Genomic DNA, 21,978 nt, shown 5'->3' on the forward strand with positions numbered 1-21,978 from the left:
GTCCACACACTCGAACTTGCCGTCTCATTAGGGTGCCCGGGGGGGGAGATTAGGCTGCACGTGTGTGTGTGTGTGTGTGTGTGTGTGTGTGTGTGTGTGTGTGTGTGTGTGTGTGTGTGAGTGTGCGTGCTGTACTTACTACACACTCGAAGGCTTGCTTGGATAGGAGGAGTTGGGAAAGGGAGGGGGGGGGGGTACTCTGTCACCGTCACGGTGCTTACTCTGATTGCGAGGAGTGAGTCAAGCTCGCCGTTGTTGTGGAGTCTTCGCCGCCAACATGGAGATCAATGGGGCCGGAGCACGGGGCGGAAGACGGTTCTTCCGATTCTACAGTGCAGTGCCGATTCGAGCTGCGGGCCTTGCCCGGCCTTGCCTGCCGTCTCTGGCTTCCCCGCGTCTCGCTGCCGCCTTGCCCGCCTTGGCCGCGCTCCCCTGAGAATCTGAATGAAGCCGCAGCCTGCCGTGTGCGCGGGCCCTTTCGGAATCACGCGCCCCGCCCCGCCCCGCCCCGCGATGCCCGCTTCTTCTCCGTTATTAAATTTTGCGGCGTGGGGCGCGGCGCCGCGGCGTTAACCCGCAAAAACGCCCCCGCTGCCGCTGGCTGCCGGTGCCGGCCCGGCCGAGGGCCCGCTTCGTCCCGGACCGGCAGGAAAAGCCAGCCGGTCGGCCGCGGGGTCAGGCTCGTGCTCGCTGACGCTTAGATTAGGTTTTGAGGAAGCCTTCTCCGCCGCCGCTCTGAGGCGTGTCGCCGCGGGACAGGAGGGGGGGGGGGGGGATAGCGGCGCCCAGCTGGTCCACGTCGCGCTGCTGCTGTTGAATCCAAACTTTTGATTACGTTTCTCCATCGCCGTCATCGCCGGCGAAAGAAATGGAACGTCACTGACGCGGAGGACGCACGCTCGAGTGGAGCTGCGTTTCAAGTTTCGTTGGGGCCGCCAGAAACACGAGCGGAGCTTACCTAACAGATTCAAGTCATTCAATAGCAAATTTGACATACTAGGCCTGCCTATTACGTATCGGCATTCCTTTCTGTCAACCCGCCCTCCAATTGGATGTAAAAACAAAAACAATTCGCGGCACGCCTGCAAATGGCGTCTGCCGAGCGATTCCGGAGAGTCGCTTGGTTTCGTCACTGTCTCTCTCGCACCCCAGCGGCACCCCAGCGGCACCCCAGCAGGATACCTCATGAGTGCGACAGAGACCAAGGGACGAAACCACTCTTTGGAATCCGTCTGCTGCACGCTAAATTTCTTTTCATCCATTTTATACGTATCGTGTGTCATCGCAAGGTACGTTTTAATTTAAACATGTCCATTACGTATCCTTGTCAACGTAAGGACGTCCGATTTAATCGTGTCACATGAGGTACGATGGATTTCATTGACTCTTGTGTTACAAACGACCCTTTCATTCGTAAACAATCTTGGCGCGTGAAGCGCCCGCGGAGCCCAGGGTAGGCAGCGCGGCGACAGGCGTGCGTGGCGGCCGGGCCTAACCGGGCCTCCGCAGGCGCTCGCCGGGCCCGAGTGGCTGGGGTTGGGGCTGTCCGTGTAGCGAACAGAAACTCCGCTCAAACTTGCGGATGAAGACGATGCACAAACTTAATCGCGGATCGGAAGGGATGCGACCAGGCGAACACACGCAGGCCTGAACCTGGCAGCACGTGAACATGTACTGTACGTGCTCCACCGCCATTCTCTCTCTCGCTCTCCAGCTGCTGGCCCTGTCAGACCGGGGGGACCGCATGCCTGCTGTGTCTCGTGTTTGCCTTTTCGAAGACGCTTGTTTCCGGAAATGAAGGTAAGGGCATAACGAAGTAAATTTTCGTATGAAAAAGGAGGGGGATTTTTAAACTGCTTTTCCTATTTTAAGTCAAACAGTTATCGTCGAATACGCCCACAACTCCCGGGCGAGTCGACTTTCGAAACGGGCTCACGTTGAGCTTCCGCCTCCGCAGTGCCCCACCTCTACCCACACTGTCGCGTCGTGCTAAGTAAAGGATGCGACCGCTGGAAAGTTGGTTGCTTGAAAGCTTGGGTGTACTGGGACCCTCTGACCTACTGACCACTTTGGCGGCCACGGCCCACCAGCCGCCCGCGCCCGAAGGCCCGAAGGCCCGGCCTACTGCTCGCCTCACCCGGGTCCGCCCGCCTCGCCACTCACTTCGTTACGACATGACTTTCCCTCCGATGCTCTCTCACATCGGGTGTCTCATCATTTGTCGCAAAGTCGTTCCCCGAACCAAAACCCGGCCAAGCGTCCGCTGCCACCACCACCGCACAACAGCATCACCACCACAACGGCCACAACGCGGTCCTTTGGCGGACACGCACTTCGCTCACGTGCTAGCCAGGCAGACAGCCAGGCAGACAGCCAGGCAGACAGCCAGGCAGACAGCCAGGCAGACAGCCAGGCAGACAGCCAGGCAGGCAGACAGCCAGGCAGACAGCCAGGCAGACAGCCAGGCAGACAGCCAGGCAGACAGCCAGGCAGACAGCCAGGCAGACAGCCAGGCAGACAGCCAGGCAGACAGCCAGGCAGACAGCCAGGCAGACAGCCAGGCAGACAGCCAGGCAGACAGCCAGGCAGACAGCCAGGCAGACAGCCAGGCAGACAACCAGGCAGACAGCCAGGCAGACAGCCAGGCAGACAGCCAGGCAGACAGCCAGGCAGACAGCCAGGCAGACAGCCAGGCAGACAGCCAGGCAGACAGCCAGGCAGACAGCCAGGCAGACAGCCAGGCAGACAGCCAGGCAGACAGCCAGGCAGACAGCCAGGCAGACAGCCAGGCAGACAGCCAGGCAGACAGCCAGGCAGACAGCCAGGCAGACAGCCAGGCAGACAGCCAGGCAGACAGCCAGGCAGACAGCCAGGCAGCCGGGCGGACGTACGGACAGATAGACAGTCAGTCAGACAGACAGTGACCTCCAACACGCACGAGCACACGCACGCACACACAGAGCGCGAAAGGTGGGTCGGCCCGCGGTGCATTATGCATTCCGCCCCTTTACCTCCATTCGCCCTCCCGCCTCCACCCGCCGCGCCGCAGACTGAGCGTCGTTTCCGTCGCTCTGTCTTTCTCTCGCGCTAACAAGGGCCGCCCCGTGAGTACGAGATAGACAGAGCGACGAAAACGACTCTCGGAATCAGTCTTCTGTTCCGCGCTGCTCGATGAGAATCGCAAAAGCGCGCGAAGCGAGCGGCAAGTTTTTGGGGCCCTTCTCTGCGGGCGGTCCTGAAGGTCTCGGGCCGAGGGCTGGGGGCCGAGGGCTGGGGGCCGAGGGCTGGGGGCCGAGGGCTGGGGGCCGAGGGCTGGGGGCCGAGGGCTGGGGGCCGAGGGCTGGGGGCCGAGGGCTGGGGGCCGAGGGCTGGGGGCCGCGGGCTGGGGGCCGCGCCCGGGCCGCGCCGATGATGCGTGGGGATCGCGAAATGAAAGGCGAGGGGCTTTGTCGGGCCCACGCCCTACATGGAATACGACTCGCCACTAGGCGGCCAAGTTGGGCCGATGGGGCTGGAGGCGCGAGGCTGGGGGCGAGGCGGCGAGGCGAGGCGAGGCGCGCGTCAAGTGAGGCCAAACTAATCTCATGCGAGGCCCTGCGAGGCTCTGGCCCTGGGAGGCCCTCGGAGGCCTCGGCGAGCCGCCGGATTCCGAAGGGCTGTTTCGTCACTCTGTCTCTCTCGCACTCACGGGGCGTCCCATAGGGGCGGTATAGAGACAGAGCGACGAAACGGTTCCTTGGAATCCGGGGGCAGGCCTCGGCCCCTCACTGCCGCGCTGCCGCCGCCTTCCGCGACCCAGTTCGGGCAATGCGGCAATTCGGCCGATCCAAGGCCAGCCCCGTTCATCTTTATTCACTTTATACGGGGCGGTAAAAGTGAAACAACGGCGACCGACTCGCGACGGCTCATCTCGCAACGATCTGGGGCCGCGTCGGCGTCGTCCGGTGGCGGTACCTAGCGGTCCCGGGTGGGCGGGGATGAGGGGTCCTGGGGGCGGGCCGGAGGCGGACCGGAGGCGGACCGGAGGCGGGTTGGGCCGACATGATTGGGGGTGTAAACAGCTCGGCCGAGGCCTGGCCGACGCAGAGAGGCACCTGTTGTGCTGAATAGAGGCCTCGGACGCTTGCGTCAAACGGTCTCCCGACCTTCCCCGCCGAGGGCGAGGCGCGGTGCGGCGAGGCCGGGGGTCTGCCTCGCTTCCGGCCCTAGCCCGGAGCCGTGCCGTGCCGGGCCAGGCCTCAGGGCCAGGCCTCAGGGCCAGGCCTCAGGGCCAGGCCTCAGGGCCAGGCCTCAGGGCCAGGCCTCAGGGCCAGGCCTCAGGGCCAGGCCTCAGGGCCAGGCCTCAGGGCCAGGCCTCAGGGCCAGGCCTCGCCAGCCGGCCAGCCGGCACCTCAGGGCCAGGCCTCAGGGCCAGGCCTCAGGGCCAGGCCTCAGGGCCAGGCCTCAGGGCCAGGCCTCGGGCAGCCTCAGGGCCAGGCCTCAGGGCCAGGCCTCAGGGCCAGGCCTCAGGGCCAGGCCTCAGGGCCAGGCCTCAGGGCCAGGCCTCAGGGCCAGGCCTCAGGGCCAGGCCTCAGGGCCAGGCCCAGGGCCAGGCCTCAGGGCCAGGCCTCAGGGCCAGGCCTCAGGGCCAGGCCTCAGGGCCAGGCCTCAGGGCCAGGCCTCAGGGCCAGGCCTCAGGGCCAGGCCTCAGGGCTCAGGGCGCCTCAGGGCCAGGCCTCAGGGCCAGGCCTCAGGGCCAGGCCTCAGGGCCAGGCCTCAGGGCCAGGCCTCAGGGCCAGGCCTCAGGGCCAGGCCCCCTCCACCCCACCTTGAGGGCCACGATGCCCTTCTGGTACAAAAGATTCATGACCCACTTTGCACAATTGCCAGCAGGTCCAGAGCAGCACGGCCAGCGCCGCCGGCGCGGGGAGCTAGCCCTGGCTGCCCTGCCCTGCCCACGCCCCGCGCCCCACGCGGACAAGAAGGCGAAAACGAGGCACTCCCGACCCCGGTCAGACTGGACTAGTCCAGCTGGACTGGCTCCGGGGAAGCAGTCAAGGGAAAATCTCGGAAAAATTTGCCGTGGGCCGCGGCTCTTTCCAGCGCAGTAATACAGAAGCAGCCACAGTAAAAAAAGATTCGCCGATTCGGTGACGTCTGGGCACCAAAACGAGAATATTACAAGAACAGCAACACCCTCAAACTGTTCTGGCGGCCCTCTGTTCGTTCCGGCGACGCTCGGTCTAGTTTCGGTGGCGCTCGGTCCGTTCCGGAGCGGCCACCTCACCAGAACGGCACTGCAGTCACCCTCCCGCCAGCGACTTTTAATCGTCGTATTAATGTGAAATAGGACACAAAACAAGTCAGGGGCTGTCAGTAATCATTCGCGTGACTCATCAAAGCGTAACGTTGCCGGCGGGCACGCACAAATATGCACAAACAGCTCAAAAACAGTTGTTGTGGTCATCCTAACCTCTCTGGCGGAACACCACCTGGTGACGCAGGTCACCGTTTTGGTGACAGACCGTCGCCGGGTTTGTAGGGGTACCCGTTTCGGTGAGATTGGATATAGAACGACCACCAAAACAGCGAATCTTTTTTTACTGTGAGGGTTCACCGATTTCTGCTTGGAAAAAGCGCGGCAGCTCGTCAGGGCCCGGCCGAGGGCCCGGCGCCCCAGAGCCCCGGGGGAGGCGGCCCCGTCGGCCTCGCTGGCATCGCAGGTAGGAGTCTTTTCAACACGCCAGGAGCGGTACAGTACGGCCAGCGCGATGACTTGCCGAGAGAAAATCAACTAACGCCGTGCGAGGCTGATTCCGAACAGGCTCTGTCTCTGTCGCACCCGTGGGGGGTCCCGCATGTGTGCGAGAGAGGTAGCTTGACAAAGCACGCGGTTCGGAGTGAGGCCCAGACTCCTGCCCCTCCGAGGTAAAGCAGCCCCCGGGCAGCCACCGACACGTCGCTCTCGGCGGCCGCGAACACCACCGATACCTGGAACGCCGCGCCGCCGCGCCACCGCACCGCGTGGTATCGGATTTCGAGTCACGCCTCGCGCCGCGCGCACCGGCGACATCTCGAAGATCGGCAGCACGCACCTACGGCCTAGGCGACGCCGGGCCTGGCTTCTAGATATCACCCCGTCAGAACCTGTGGACTTTCCTGTCCATCAAGCCCGGCACTTGCTTCTCAGCGCTTTGGCAATGAGCTATGCCACGCGCCTGCATCTCGATAACCCGCCTGCCCAGTGTGGCCGCCAACGCCGTGACTTTGGCGGCCAATGTCGCCCCTCCCCTCCCCTCCCCTCTCCTCCCAAGCGAGGCGGTAATTATTGGCGGCGAGCAGAGCGCTGCAGCCCCGCGCCTGGCGGCCTGACGGCGCCGAAGCCGCAAGCCGCAACCCGCCTGCAGCGGAAAGGAAAGGAAACACGACGACGACGGTCGTCCATTTTTTCCCCCTTATATTTCTGTTTTCCTCGATTTTTCTGCGGCGCTTGCGCAGCGCGCCGAGCGCGCCGGCAACAGCGGAGGCGGCGAAAGCGAACCCCCCGGGGGAGCGGCGAGAAGAAAGAACACGAGAGAGAAGAAACAAATAGTGCGGTGCTCGGGAGACTGGCTGGCCGGAGATGCCGGCCTGAGATGAGGTAATTGGCTACACTTTCAAGTCGTATCGATTCTATCGGGTAATTTATGGAGCCTGAAATCCACTCCCCCTCCCCCCTCCCCCTCGCCGCGGGGCGTGATTCATCGGCCAGCACCTGTCCGGCCGGCCTGCCCGGCCCGCCCAGCCTGCCCGTGGTCCGGAACAAACTCGCTCTATTTCACTCCCTTCCGTGACCGGCCTGACCAGCCGCACGCTCCTCGCGTCGCTCGACAGCGCCTCTACTACCGCCACAACCCCCACCTCACTCCTTGTAGTACTCCTTGTAGTACTACCACTACGAGATGGAGTGGGGCGGCGCACGGCAGCCTGTTTAGACTGCCACTGATGCGAATGCGGGCGGTACGTCAATGTTTTGAAAGCACCTGCGTCCTACGTCTCGCTTCATTTGCATGCAAAACCCTTCCTTCTTAGGAGTTTTTCTGTGTCGTTTATTTTTCCTTTGTGTGTGGTGTGGCTGGTGGCCAAACGGTCCCACCGTGCGTTTTTGGGAGCGACTGCGCCACCGAGCGGAGTTCCCCTGCAGATCCCTCGCCGCTGCCCCAAGGCCCTGGAGGCCCTGGAGGCCCTGGAGGCCCTGGAGGCCCTGGAGGCCCTGGAGGCCCTGGAGGCCCTGGAGGCCCTGGAGGCCCTGGAGGCCCTGGAGGCCCTGGAGGCCCTGGAGGCCCTGGTGCCGTACCGCGTCTGCGAGTGCAGCTGCCACCGACGTACAGCCACCGACAGCCACCCATAGAAGAGCGGCCAAGATTTTTGGACTCCCTCAAAATATTTGCATAATCCCTGAGCCACCACCACCACCGTCCCTGCTGCGTCTGGCTGCGTCGCGCCTGGCCCCTTCTCACACCTCACGGCAGCAGGCCGCATCCACCGTGCTGCTGGAGCTCTCATCGCTCCGTCTCTCTCGCACTCGTGGGGCGTCCCTAAAGGGGAGCGAGAGAGGCAGCGCAAGGCCCCCGTGGGACCCCGACAAGGACGAACAAGGGCAGACCAGCCAGCAGCGGGAGGCACCGGAAAAGGACCAGTTGCCCAGCGCAGCTAATATTTGTGGAACGTGGGCCCTTCAGAGGAAGTCCTGCGATCGCACCGCCATGTCCGCTATCCGCCCTTCGAGCAGTCAGAGCAGTCTCACTCGGTCCAACGAGGACGTGAAGGGAGCCAAAATAAACAACACCTCGATCTCTCAACGTCGAGGGAAAATAGACAAGTTAATTTATGTTAGCAAGATGTTTCCTGTAGGCCGCCTCAATTACTTTCTGGCCCTCCTTTGTTTTGCAGTGGAGGGGAGGGCGGTGGCCGTGTGGCCGTCCGCGCCCCCTTGGTTGCCGAGTTCACGAGGAGGCTGTCGCGCCGTCCCCACCGGGTGGACACCTAAAACCGCCACCGACATCTTGCCGGTTCCAGCCGGGCCGGGGGGACCGCGCAGACCGCGGTAAAACGCGACACTCGATGGCAACGGCCCGGGGACGGGTATCGCAGCCATGGCGGCCGCCGGGTACCACGCGGGGGGAGGGGGGGGGGCGCAGGGCGGCGCAGGGCACGGGGTAGTCCCGCGGGGCGCACGCAGCGAGGAGTATCCCCAGGCGCCACACCGGCCGCTACACAGTAAAAAAAGATTCGCCGATTCGGTGACGTCTGGGCACCAAAACGAGAATATTACAAGAACAGCAACACCCTCAAACTGTTCTGGCGGCCCTCTGTTCGTTCCGGCGACGCTCGGTCTAGTTTCGGTGGCGCTCGGTCCGTTCCGGAGCGGCCACCTCACCAGAACGGCACTGCAGTCACCCTCCCGCCAGCGACTTTTAATCGTCGTATTAATGTGAAATAGGACACAAAACAAGTCAGGGGCTGTCAGTAATCATTCGCGTGACTCATCAAAGCGTAACGTTGCCGGCGGGCACGCACAAATATGCACAAACAGCTCAAAAACAGTTGTTGTGGTCATCCTAACCTCTCTGGCGGAACACCACCTGGTGACGCAGGTCACCGTTTTGGTGACAGACCGTCGCCGGGTTTGTAGGGGTACCCGTTTCGGTGAGATTGGATATAGAACGACCACCAAAACAGCGAATCTTTTTTTACTGTGATAGGCCCTATCAAAAGACGCTGGACGACGAGTCGTTTGGCGTGAGTGCCGTGTCGCCTCCATCGCCATTTGCGCGCCATTTTTGGTGTTTTCGGTTTGGCCCGACGACTCGAGGCGTGCCGAGGCGTGCCATCCCTTGCCGCCCTCCGCGCGCAGCATGGTGGTGGCAGTGTGGTGCCGCGCCAGCCCCGTCAGCAGACTGATTCCAAGAGTCGCTTTCGTCGCTCTGTCTCTCTCGCACCTATTGGGAGCGCCATATGAAAGCGAAAGAGACAGAACGACGAAAGCGACTCTCGGAATCAGTCTGCAGTACCGCCAAGGTTGCGGCCAAGCTTGCCGCCAGGTGCGCGTCGAACGACGCATCGACTTCGGCGCTTCCGTCCCGCGAGACCGCTTCGCCTCGCTTCGCCCCGCTTCGCCGCCGCGTCGATGCTTTGGGCCGGATGTGTTGTCATATAAAGGGAGGTGATGGCACGACTCGCTCCAAGAGGTGCTTTGCGTCCGGTCCGTGCGCGCGCCCCGTCTCCGGAGGGGGAATTCCAGTGAGCAAACGACGTTTTACCCGAATCAACCCGTCCTACCTTCACTACACATGCACGTTCGTTTTTGAGTCTAAATAGTTTGGAAATGAACCGAAAACAAAGTGGGACTTTAGCAGCAGTGGACACAGCGAGGCAGTGGCCGGCCGCTTATTTGGCGCTGACGCGCTGACGTTTTGCGCGCGAGGCAGCGAGGTCGCGTCGTCCCAGGGGACACAATTCGACTGGGCGACAGCCATTAAGTACATGCAGCGCCATGCACTGCCATGCACTGCCATGCACTACAGCACCGCGAGCACGAGGCCGAGGACGAAGGCGACCTATTTGGCAAAGTTCATAGCCGGTGGCGCCTGTCGCGTCCCGACCCGGCCAGTGCGCGACGACCGCCTCCTCGCTGAGTATACACAGTGGGCCAGAAAACCGGCGCAAGTGGTCAAAACGTAAGTCGTGTTTTGAGCTCCAGAGTCGCTAGATGGGACTCGATCGTGTGGCCCTTCCAATGGTTTGCTCTCCGAACGAGGACTCCATTGGTGGGATCACACGTCCGGTTCGAGTCCTGCGTAGCGATTCCGGAGCTCAAAACGAGTCTGGTGTTTTGGCCGCCTGCGCCAGTCATGATGCAATGCCTTTTCTTTGGAGGCCTGCCTGGGCGGGCCGCGGCCTCGGCCTCACTGACCACGCCACCGCGGTGCGCCGTGTCCGAGACCGTGTCCGTGGGCTGCCCCTCGGCCCCCCGGGCCATCCCCGTCCCTGGAGTGAAAACGACGCAGCGTGACCCCGGCCTCGGGGAACGGGGTCAGCACACCGCAGGACATGCACGCACACACACACACGCACGCACGCACGCACATGCAAGCCACCACAAATACTGCTGGCCACGCCCGACAGACAGACGGACCAACACACCGCTGTATGTTTGTACGCGCACTCACCTCACACACACGTGCGCGCGCACGCACACACACACACACACACACACACATTCAGCCATTGTCATGTGGCGTTGCATGGACGAACAACGACGGACAGTAAACACACACGAATGCAGCGCGACGAACAAGCTAAACCAGGCCCTATATCAGATCACAGGAGACATACTGCTCTGAACCCGATTCTTCCCCGTAACTTTGCAGCCAGTCTCAACACAGCCACTCCAACTTACCTCGTAAGTCGCTGCCCGCTCCCCCTCCTGCCCCACCTGCCACCCAGCGACTCGGCCAGCGATGCCACCCTCCCTGGCCTTCCCCCGAGCGCCTTCCCCACTTTGGCTGGGACATGAGGCCCGTGTCACTGGCGTGTCAGGACGGCGACGACGCCGACGACGCGGCCCCGAGGGAGGAGGGGGCCCAACAACGCGACAGTCACGACGACGAGCAGTGGCGGCGACTCACCTGGACAGCGTCTACGCGCGCACCCACGCCGAGCCGACGGCAGCCGACGGCAGCCTACGGTGCCCGGCCCCACTGGTCGTCCTGGCCTCGGTCCTGGCGGTCTTCGCGGTGCTGCAGCCGCGGGGGCGGCGGGGGCAGCGGCAGATCTGCGCTGGGCTGGGCCTCGGCGCCGCGGACGCCGTGCATGGCGGCACCGGTGGGGCTGGCCGAGCTGGCCGTGGTGGCCGTGCCTGCGCCGCGAAGCACTTGTTGGCCGTGGCCGAGACCGCGACCGTTGGGGGTGGTCTGTCCTGGGCCTCGGCGCGCCGATCGTCGAGTCGGCCGAGTCGCGTGTACTGGCTGGGGGTGGCGGCGTCCGGGGCGCGGCGCTGTGGCGCTGGGGTGTTGCCGGCGCCGCGTCCAGAGCAGCACTGCGAGGAGCGTGGCCCGCCGAGACTCCAGCCAGACCCCCCCCCCCTTCCGGCCAGCACGCCACCTCGCTTGCACCCCGCTGTTGCTTTGCATCAGCTGGCGGCGCATTAGGAAAAGGCGCCCGGCCCGTCGATGCGAGGAAGAAGGCGTCCTGCCGCCGGAATCCGAAGGATCGTCTTCCTGTCTCTCTCGCACTCATGGAGCGTGGCTCTGGGGAGCGAGAGAGACAGAGCGACGAAGCACCCCTGCAACGCCAGGCGACTCGCCGCGAGGCATGGCAGCCTTCGCGACGAAGCACCCCTGCAACGCCAGGCGACTCGCCGCGAGGCATGGCAGCCTTCGCGACGAAGCACCCCTGCAACGCCAGGCGACTCGCCGCGAGGCATGGCAGCCTTCGCGACGAAGCACCCCTGCAACGCCAGGCGACTCGCCGCGAGGCATGGCAGCCTTCGCGACGAAGCACCCCTGCAACGCCAGGCGACTCGCCGCGAGGCATGGCAGCCTTCGCGACGAAGCACCCCTGCAACGCCAGGCGACTCGCCGCGAGGCATGGCAGCCTTCGCGACGAAGCACCCCTGCAACGCCAGGCGACTCGCCGCGAGGCATGGCAGCCTTCGCGACGAAGCACCCCTGCAACGCCAGGCGACTCGCCGCCCTGCAACGCCAGGCGACTCGCCGCGAGGCATGGCAGCCTTCGCGACGAAGCACCCCTGCAACGCCAGGCGACTCGCCGCGAGGCATGGCAGCCTTCGCGACGCCTTCGCGACGCCCCCGCGCTTAGAGAGCTGCTGTTGAGGTGGGCTTGGCAGTGTGGTTCGCGATGTCTACGTAACGGTTCTCGATTTTAGGGCCTGCTGCAGAGCGGCCCGGCCGGGCCCGGCCCTGGGCGCGCTCCGTTTCGGCCGGGCTGCCTTCTGGTGGGCGTCATGGCGTGTGGGGCTTTACGGCCGGGATGATAGCCAGGCCATCTTTGCGGCGCTTTGGCGCTGCGACGCGCTGCGACGCGCTGCGACGAGCAGCCCCGAAACAACAGTCGCCGTGCTGCCCAGCGATCGACGCAAGTTGGCGTGAACGCTGTGTTCTTTTGTGGGCCAGAAGACGTGGAGGCGGCCAAAATTCTAGACGCATTTTGAGCTCCAGAGTCGCTAAATGGGACCCGACCCGAACGTGTGACCCCACCAATGGATTGCTCTCCCAACGAGGAATCCGTTGGTGGGGTCACACGTTCGGGTCGGGTCCCATTTAGCGACCCTGGAGCTCAAAACGCGTCCAGAGTTTTGGCCGCCTGCGCTGGTTGTCGGTCGTCAGGCCCACGGTGCGTTGTTTTCGTTGTTTTCCAACTGCTGCCGAGACAGCGATTCCCCCCTCCCTCTCTCTCTTCCATGCATGAATCTCGAGGGCCAACACAACACACACACAAAGTGAACAGCAAACGTCCCAAGTCAATTTCGCCTCCACGCCTTACTAAGCAAGCCGCTTCGGGCGGGCCAGCCTTGGTTCACCTAGAGGCCTAAATACTTCGTATATAGTATATAGGCCTCTAGGTTCACCTTCTTCTGCATCACGGGGTGTATCTTCCGGTCTGCCGCCGCGTCGCTGCGCTTCGCTGCCACGCTGCCACGCTGCTCCGCCTGCTGCGGGCGGAGGGCGGAGGGCGGAGGGGGTGGCCAGGGAGGAGGAGCGCCGCGAGGAGCGCGCCCCTGCTGCTGCGGGCGGCACGGCAGAAATTGCCTCGCCAAAGTAATTTGTACGCGTCAACAAGACGGGAGAGGAGGGCGCGGGGCGCAGGGCGGCAGGGCGGCGGGATGCCCAGGTGGCTGGCGGGAGCGCCGGCCAAGGATCACTTGGAGATGTAAATATTGCAGGGTGCAGGGCGGTCGCTGCAGCCTTGATCAATAGACAGCCTGCCTGCCTGCCTGCCTGCCTGCCTGCCTGCCTGCCTGCCTGCCTGCCTGCCTGCCTGCCTGCCTGCCTGCCTGCCTGCCTGCCTGCCTGCCTGCCTGCCTGCCTGCCTGCCTGCCTGCAGGGCTGCCGTTGCCGCATAGGCAGCACAAAGGGGAGTGGGCTTGCACCGCTGCACACTGTGACCCCCGCTGACCTTGCCCCCCCCCCCCAACCGGTCCTCCGCTCCATTTCCAGGGTACCACACTGGCAAGCACGCCGATGGTGATGTCAGTTCGTGGCAGTTCCCGATACACTTTGGTCCCGAACAGGATTGCGAAAATTCATTTGCTAAACCAAAACAAAAGTAGCACCTAGGACCTCCGCCCGCAATGGGACTCGAGCCACCAGCTTAACTTTGGTAACCGGCCGGAAACCGATAACCGGGCGGGAACCCACAACGGTATGGTGAAAGTTGGTCCATGCGGTGCCATAGGTCTGCGTTTAAACGGTCGCTTTTTTTCTCCTGGCCAGTGGCGCGCGGGGTGGGTTGGGTTCCCAGAGGGTCTCCTTAGGTGAGGTCGTTGGGCGTGGCAGGTGCGTGGTGTGGTCTCCGGGGGGACCTCTGTGGGGTAGGCGCCGCGCGCCGAGCGCCTACGAGCCCCGCCCCGCCCCGCCCCGCCCCGCCCCGCCCCGCCCCGCCCCGCGAGTGGGGCCGAGGGAAGGCCTCGCCATGCCCCGCACGTAGCGCGGGCCGCGCACGCCGCACGCACGCCGCGCCAGCAAACAATATCGCATTCCTTCCGAGAGATTGCTGCAGCACGCGTGACCGAGTCAGGGACGGACAGGCAGTGCGCACGGCAACGCACGGCAACGCACGGCAACGCACGGCAACGCACGGCAACGCACGGCAACGCACGGCTACGCACGGCTACGCACGGCAACGCACGGCAACGCACGGCAACGCACGGCTACGCACGACGAGCTCACCATGTCTCGCTGCGAAAGCGCCAGGAGACTGATGGCCGTGCGTCCGCCGAGGGCTTTCAGTCTGCACGCCGTCTCCCTCACTCGCCACGCGGCTGTGCAAGGATGGTGATCACACCCTTGCAATGGGCCAGGAGGAACTAAATCATAGAGAGTCAAGCCGAGTACACCGTTTGAACGACCACTTGTTGTCCGACCTGCCGAAATATTCGTCGTAGACCCAGAGTCAGAGTCAAGAATTAGGTAAGTTATTCCACCAATTTCAAAAGGAGAAATTGATTGAGATTTGTGCGAATTTACTCACAATCAAAGTAGGAAATTGCTAATCATCACAAAATACATTGAGGGAATTCGAGGGAAAGCTTTTAATACCACATCGATGGCGCATTTGCCGCCGATCCCCACCGACTGAAAGTACGTAGAGGGGGGCGGAGGACCCGAAAGGGGAGGGGGGTCAACCTCTCCAATTTAATTTCCCAAGCAGTGCTATGATGAATATTGTATGGCGTCACCTAAGGATTGAACCCGGACCCCAACTTGCAGAGCTCGGTGCGAAGCGCGACCCAGTGACACGGTAACACCGAAGCAAGTCGTTGGCGCCGGCCAGAGCGTAAGGGCTGCGGCGTTTTAATCTTGGAGGAGGTGAAGCAAAGGCACTTTGTGTTTATCACGCGCCGCAGCGCGCGCGCATGGGCTTCATTCATTCATTCGTTCATTCATTCATTGATTCATTCATTCATTCATTCATTCATTCATTCATTCATTCATTCATTCATTCATTCATTCATTCATTCATTCATTCATTCATTCATTCATTCATTCATTCATTCATTCATTCATTCATTCATTCATTTTCCCGCGCCTCACCCTTTCTCGGCCAATGATGGCCGATAATTGCGCGGTCCGGTCCTGGGACAGGGACTGAGTGGGACTGACCGGGACTGGGAATGGGAGTGAGAGAGAGCGCAAACAATGAAACTTGCATGCCCATCCCCGCCGGCCACGACACTGGCACGGCGGCTCGGCTGTCCGTGGCTGGCCTGGGCTGGCCATTATGGCAACAGTGGGTGTGCGGGAGGCGGGGCCTGGCGGGGCCTTGCTACGTCTGGCCGTCTGGCTCCACGGCGCGCGGCGTACGGCGTACGGCGTCCACGGCGGCAACGGTGAAACATTGAGCGGCCGAGCCGGGTCGATGTGGAGAGGCTTTGCGGCGCTTTGCGGTGTAGTGCCGTCCGTACGGCTCTGCGGGCGGCGAGCGCTTACGTCGCTCTGTCTCCCTCGCACTCCCCACGGGGGAGTAAGCGTGCGAGAGAGACGGAGCGACAGACACTGTTCGGAATCAGACGATGCATACCTCTATACGGCGGCGTCACTCTGTGGCATCACCGCTGCGTCGCTGCGTGACGTCTGAATCTCAAGAGACTTTGGACTCGTGAGAGTGCGTTCACATTAGATCTTTAGTTTAGGGACTACGAAGCGAAGAACCAGTACGGAAGGTCCAAACTTTTTCCGCACCCATTTTCTGTTCATATGCCGTACTATACTACGGAATTTTTTGTTGTGTAGAGCCGAGGGTCCTATCCCCGTGAAATATGCGGTTCAGCTCAGGATTAATAACTGCCCCGACGAAACCTCCTCTCCCTCCCTACTCTCCAATACACCCTCGGCCCATTATAAGCCAAGAACTCTTGGGGGTACCTTCTGAAAGGAGCGGAGTGCGGTCCCAGCGCACACCAATGCCCAGCTCGCCTTCCCTCCAGCCACAGCGCGGGGAAGCAGTGGGAGGGAAGGGGGTTGGAGACCTCTTTTTCCCACTCTTTAGCGCAAGGCAAGTGGGTTCTTTGTTACACTGCCTAACGCTGCCTTGCGAATGGCTCTGTAGGGGTTGTGTCAATCGGGAACAGCTTTCTTCGACCCTTACCTTCCTTACCGCGGAAGGGCTGGGGCAGATATTGGGGGAAAGAGAGATTGATTGGGGCCTAGCTGGAATGCATAAGCAAAAACAACACAGGGAACTTACTGATACTATATAATTTATTCATTAATGACTCACTACAGTTGAAACCCTTTATTGCAATGTAATTAGTTTAATTCACCATGTTGATTATGAGTAACAAAGAGTGTCCACCATATTATAGTGGTAGTACATAGGTTCAGTCGAAAAATTAGTTCGGCATTGATGTTAAACAGCTCAGGAGGACTTATGGATTTTAACCATTTACTTCCCAGGTGAGATGATTTAAGGATCGGAATGGCAATATTTTACAAAAGACACTAATTTGCTTCAAGAAATGGCAGGTAAATTAATACAGTCCTGTGATGATCTGATGAACAATCATTTGATATGATGTCAATGCATAATATTCTTGATGAGAAGAAACACGTTTTTGCATATTGAAAAAGATACTTCATTCAAACAGTAACAGTAATTAGTTGTTAAAATGTTTGTGAATATGGAGAATATGTAATAAAGAAACCACAGGCAGAAAACATGAAACTATGAAACAAAATTTCAAGGAGAAATAAAAATGGAAGAAGCTTGTATAGTTATCACAGAATACGAAGAAGTTCAGACATTTCATAATGTGCTTTGAGCAGGTCATTTTCAGATACAATCCCAGTAAAATTATTACAACTGGGCTCCTTTTAATTTATAAAAAAAATAGAAATTTTTTTTTTAACAGAACTGCAAAACAAATCAGAAAACTATTTAAAGAAAACAAACATTACAGTTGTCTATAGAGACAAGCTTTCTTTACACTACACAAGAAATCAATACTCTCAGTTTGCTTTGCTGGAACCTACAATAAAAGGGCTGGCTTAAAATTAATAAACTACAGTTAAAATTTGAATAGAAGCTTGTGAATACAGTAACACAGAAATAGCACTGAAGCAGTGGCCTTTAAGCCACCATTTGGTGAACAGCAAAATACATCAACTCTGGAATCGCATTTATATGTGGTTTGTAAAGGAATATAAAAAAGTTTCTCTAGGTCATACATTTAGACTACGCAACAATAAGACAGTTTAGATGCAGAAGCCAAACTGTGAAAAAAAGGCAGACTAATTGCTCGAATATTTCCTAAGAGCCTAGTATAAACCAAACAACAGCTATGCAGAAGGGAGAAACTGTCAACGAAATTTCGGAATTGTACAGTAAGCACATCTACAATATCTGGAGGGTATGTTTCTGTCTTCTATTGTATTGGTCATGAATATCCAGAGAGGAATGAGAAACAAACTTGTTATTTACATGAACACAAGTGTCCCAATGTATACATAAAGTGTGATGGAATGAAGAAACTTGATGTGATACATACATCAATTCTTTTTCCCAGATTCCTTGTTAAAGTTTTGTGATATTTGGATCAATTGAGACAAGACTACATTGACTAGGCACACTTTAACTAAACATTGACATAAACATACACAATAACCATAGTAAAAAAATCATTACATTACTTTATAAACACCTTGATAGCCTTAGTTCGTCCATAAATTCCTGAAACAATACAGACTTTAATTTTACAATGGCTAGGAGTTCTCTGTCACATTTTGAAAAAGTTAAGAATGTTAATAGGGTGACTAATTCAAAAGCAACATTAAATAGTAACATCATCTCACCCCATACATTGTACAGCAACTTAATAATAGTAAATGGGTATAAACAAATAAAACAAACAACAAAACAGACACAAACACTTAAGGTGCAATCTTTGGTTAAAACATTTTAAATACAGTCTACAAAATGCTAGTACATAGTGGTAAAAGAATGTTAGGGTAGAAAGATGAAAGATAATACCTGTATACAGCACTGTTCCCGCTAGAACATACGTTCACAGAGAATAGTAGAAAAAGAAAGGAAGGAAATCATAGCAATGAATAAATCAGTCCAAATCAAATACACTGCCAAAAGAGCCAAGTTGATACTGTAGTTTCAGTCTGAATAAACTCAATAGCAATAACTAAGCATTGCTTTGTGCTCGGGGGCCAGGAATGCAGCCTCTTCAAATTAAAACAAACATTTGAGTGTTTCCTCAGTCCATTAGGAAAGATGTGCAAGTATGAAAATTCAGATATGATTTAATTTAAGCTCCATCAGAGTTCATTATTATCCAAACATTGTGCTTTCATGAAGTAAGAAGAAATGATCACACTTCCATCAAACAAAACATAAATCAAAATTTAGTTTAGTCCCCTATCACCTTAACTTGTTCCTAAACGTGTACGTACAAAATCAAAATTAGGGGGAAAAGGAGTAAAATTGCAGTAAACAGGTGTATCCAATTCATGTTTACATATGAAATGATGGTCCAGCCCTGTCATCCAAAATTATGATGAAGGTCGTCTAACAGATATTAGTTTCCAGCCTTGAGAAAAATCTTACTTTGCGAAAATATCAGTTTTCACACAACTACAGCCCCAGCCTCACTACGACTTTCAGGTAACGGTGGACAATCACGCCACTTATTAGTCTGAGGGTCATAGCACTCCACACTAGAAATGGTAATTTGGGCTCGGTAAAAGTTGACTTCATGCGTTTCATCACCACCAATGACATACAGCACTCCATCAGCAGCAGCAACTGCAGGGCTTGCTCTTCCAATATGCATGTGGGGAACTTTGGTCCATTCATTCTGAAAAACAAAATGAATGAAAGAGTGGTTTAGGCAGGTGACAGTGGAACTAGAGATTACGTACAGCACAGAATAGTGGGAGGAAGAAATACCTCTGTAAAAGAGTAACGTTCAACTGATTGCAAGGCTTCATGGTGTCTGTTGTTGCCACCCACAACATAAAGATACCCATCAAGGACAGCAACACCCATTTGGCTTCGTGGCACAAGCATTGGCTTCAGTGTGCACCATACTCCAGTGGCAGGGTCAAAGCAGATTAAGTCTTGAAGATGGCGGCGAGCATGAGTACATCCACCAACCATATATATGCACCCTGAAATAAAAGTTCAAGGGGTTTAAGGTTTTGTTTAGTCGAGAGGCATGAACACAGAGGTGTAATAGAAACGCTATGATATCGCACCTTCATATGATACCACCCCCATACTAAATCGAGGCTCAGGGAGCTCTCCTGTTAGACGCCACTCGTCATTCAAGGGATCATATCTCTCTATTGATCCACCAATGTCTTCACCCACCCAACCGCCAACAGCATACAAATAACCATTGAGAGCACACAGGCCAAACTCACATCGCGGAACTACCATACTTGCCATCTAATAAACAAAAGTCCAGTCAAAGATTTAATATTCAAACAAAATTAATTTCAGAGATGCTGGAATCAAAATGTTGCCATACCGATACCTTGTTCCAAGTGTCTGCTTGTGTGTCATACCATTCACCATTTGCTAGGATTTGAGATTCTTGTTCCCCACCAACCACATAGATTTTAGAGTTTAAAACAGCAACTCCAGGTAAGATACGGCCAATTGCCATTGGTGTTGACTGAACCCACTCTCTGCAACACAACAGAAATAAAAATCCCTGCCTTATACACAAAGAGTTAGAATTTTAAAATTCAAATGCTGAAGCATCTGAATTTAACTGAAGAAAAAGATCATCTTTGGTATTAATCATGAGGCCTTACTGAGTAAAGGTGCTGAATCTTTCTACTGATGAAAATGTACACTCAGATGATCGAGTCCACGCACTGCTCGATGCACTGACTAGTTCTCTCTTTGATCCACCAATCACATAAACATCCTTCTTTGCCCGAAGTCTGGGATGAACAACCAACGAAACCAAGTGGCCCCTTTTGGATAGCAAATCTTTGCGGATTGACCGTAAAGCAACCTGAAATTTTCAGTGAAGAATAATTCAGGAGAGAACATCTAAACAGATAGGTCATAGATAAGACAGCAAATATCAATCAATCAATCAATCACGCAACCCCTCTCTTTGCATCTTGCGGAGCCCTGCATTAGAGACTCCTATTTGCAATTTGCAGCGTTTGTACACGCATAGAGAGTAATATGTACCAAAATATATTTACCTTCAAGCTACTATCTGTCAATTCATTGATGACTCTTTCTAAAAGGTATGTTGATAGGAGTGGTAACCTCACATGAGCAAGTATTTCAAAAACGTACTGCCTCCTCTGTGTAACATCATGGAGAATCCATCGTATAGCTGCTTGAAACACCTTCAGAAAAGGGAAGCAAAATTTCAAATAATTATTTCCTTTCCTTGAGAATATTGGTAATACTTGGAAAACATAAGAAGATGATCTCATTACCTGAAATTCTGTATCAACTACCAAATTTTCAGAAGACAGAAAACGTAGCAATTGGTCCTTGGGCAACTCATAGAACTCATCCTCAACGCTTACTTGAGGAAAATTAGAATTCACATAGTCAACTGCAGAAGCAGCAAGATCTGAACAATTGTGACCATCAGCAAACCTGAACAGAAATATGTTGATGAATTACAATCAAACAATGAAATAATTTGGTGATGAGCAAACAGATGCAGAGACACTAAGATTGATGGTCAGACAAGTTACCTATAGATGCCAATACAGTTTGAACTGTGTAGTTCTTTCAAGAGAAACTCTGTGCAACCAGTGACAACTTCTTTGAGTTGTAACATATCTGCAGCTACAATCAAGTCTTGTACATTGTCCTGGCCAATCTTTACTTTCCCTTTAAAATAGAGATTTTATTATAATTAATCTTATTTTAGCAATAAAACTCATGAATGTTATAAATTACTGATATTCTTGACTACCTGTGTAAATAAAACTTATTAATTCTTCCAAGATGTCAGGATCAACAGCATGTAGTTCAACACATGGTTTTTGTTTCTCTAAGAGTTCTGCAGTGAACATGGCATGAAAGTAAGGACTGCTTGCAGCCAATATAACCCGGTGAGCCTAGAAAGAAAAAAAAAAAGCTCATATTACTCAATTCAGAAGACTTTAAACGTCTAAATGCTGAACAAATTTGGCTTACCTTAATGTGTTTTCCACCACACACTATTTCTATGTCACAAAACCGTTGGTTTTCCCGTAGATCATTCATATTTAGTAAGAGATTCGGGGGGAATTGTTTTGAGAAGTACACCCCACATTCTTTATTAGTGACGTTTGTATTATTGGCATTGTTATCAACAGTCGCTGACTGGTTGGGGGTTAGTGACAGCAGTTTATGAGCTCTTTGTCTGCTTATTTTCACTCGTGGCATTGTGAAAATTAGTTTGAGGTTCCTACGCTGGAGGTAATTGGTCTATAAACCTGTCAAAACAAATAAAAATTAATGTCAGCATAGTTACATTGCCACTGTTAAATACCCTCCAAAAAGAAAAATGATTTAATATGTCAAAAATTGAGACCCAGGCAAAATTAGTATGAATGGAGAGTATTATGTAACAGAAGCCTGGTGAAGAAAATAGGGCAGACACACGCTATGAGTGACTTATCATTCAGGATAATGAACATATACAACTGCTCTGTAGTCCCACAATGAAATACACTTGACACTTGATTTTGAGCAAAGAAATTATAAAACATGGAAAGATTGATTAACAGCCATGATATGCTCAACCACAATGTAGATCATACCTCTTTGAGAGGCAATAGAGGGGTAACTCCACTACAAAATAGTAAGTCAAGAATATTCAAGGCCCAAAACAACCGGGACAATGTCAGAACATTTCAGAACACAAACCACACCTTGCTTTGGCAGTGAACGTCGCTTGACGCCAGAATAGCCCTAGCTCTGGCCTCAATAGGCTTTAAGTACACATTTCAAGCCTAGTCTCAGGCATAGGGCGTATTCCGCCAGCCACTGAGCACCCATTCTTCACCGTAGTTCGCGCGCAACGCAAGCGTAGATCGAAATAGAGAAAATTTGGCTAAAAAGGCCCGATCAACACATAATGGACGTCGTTAGAACAGCAGAAGCAGACCTGACCCTACTCTAACCGTAGCAGACGAAACTACGTGACAGATCCCCCACCCTCCCCTCATTCCCTCCGCAAGTTTACAAACCCGTCGGATGTGAGCACAGATGAGAAATCGAGGCACCACAAGCCACTGC

General features: G+C 55.7%; 1 protein-coding gene and 1 long non-coding RNA gene across 3 annotated transcripts in view; both read right to left on the reverse strand.

The window, feature by feature from the left end:
* LOC117654218 overlaps nt 1–10,731 on the reverse strand; it is a 91,036-nt gene extending 80,305 nt beyond the window's left edge. The window contains exon 1 of the long non-coding RNA XR_004588293.1: nt 10,650–10,731. This is a non-coding gene — a long non-coding RNA (uncharacterized LOC117654218). The remainder of the gene's footprint in view (nt 1–10,649) is intronic.
* A 7,264-nt stretch (nt 10,732–17,995) lies between these two features.
* Nucleotides 17,996–21,889, reverse strand: LOC117652857 (actin-binding protein IPP). 2 transcript variants are annotated; one of them, XM_034398023.1, is made up of 11 exons: nt 21,612–21,889; nt 20,893–21,173; nt 20,669–20,813; nt 20,445–20,583; nt 20,178–20,343; nt 19,935–20,084; nt 19,530–19,735; nt 19,241–19,400; nt 18,966–19,158; nt 18,658–18,878; nt 17,996–18,565 (listed from the first exon to the last, which is right to left on the reverse strand). In XM_034398023.1, the coding sequence occupies exons 2-11, from the start codon at nt 21,121–21,123 to the stop codon at nt 18,335–18,337; spliced, it is 1,842 nt and encodes a 613-aa protein (XP_034253914.1). In that variant the 5' UTR covers nt 21,124–21,173; nt 21,612–21,889; the 3' UTR covers nt 17,996–18,334. The 2 variants fall into 2 exon arrangements, with proteins under 2 accessions (XP_034253914.1, XP_034253923.1); XM_034398032.1 differs by lacking the exon at nt 21,612–21,889 and having other exon boundaries at nt 18,335–18,565; nt 19,247–19,400; nt 20,893–21,123.
* Between the last annotated feature and the right edge of the window lie 89 nt (nt 21,890–21,978).

This window comes from Thrips palmi, unplaced genomic scaffold (genome assembly GCF_012932325.1).
Source record: "Thrips palmi isolate BJ-2018 unplaced genomic scaffold, TpBJ-2018v1 HiC_scaffold_10, whole genome shotgun sequence".
Taxonomy (NCBI): Eukaryota; Metazoa; Arthropoda; class Insecta; order Thysanoptera; family Thripidae; genus Thrips; species Thrips palmi.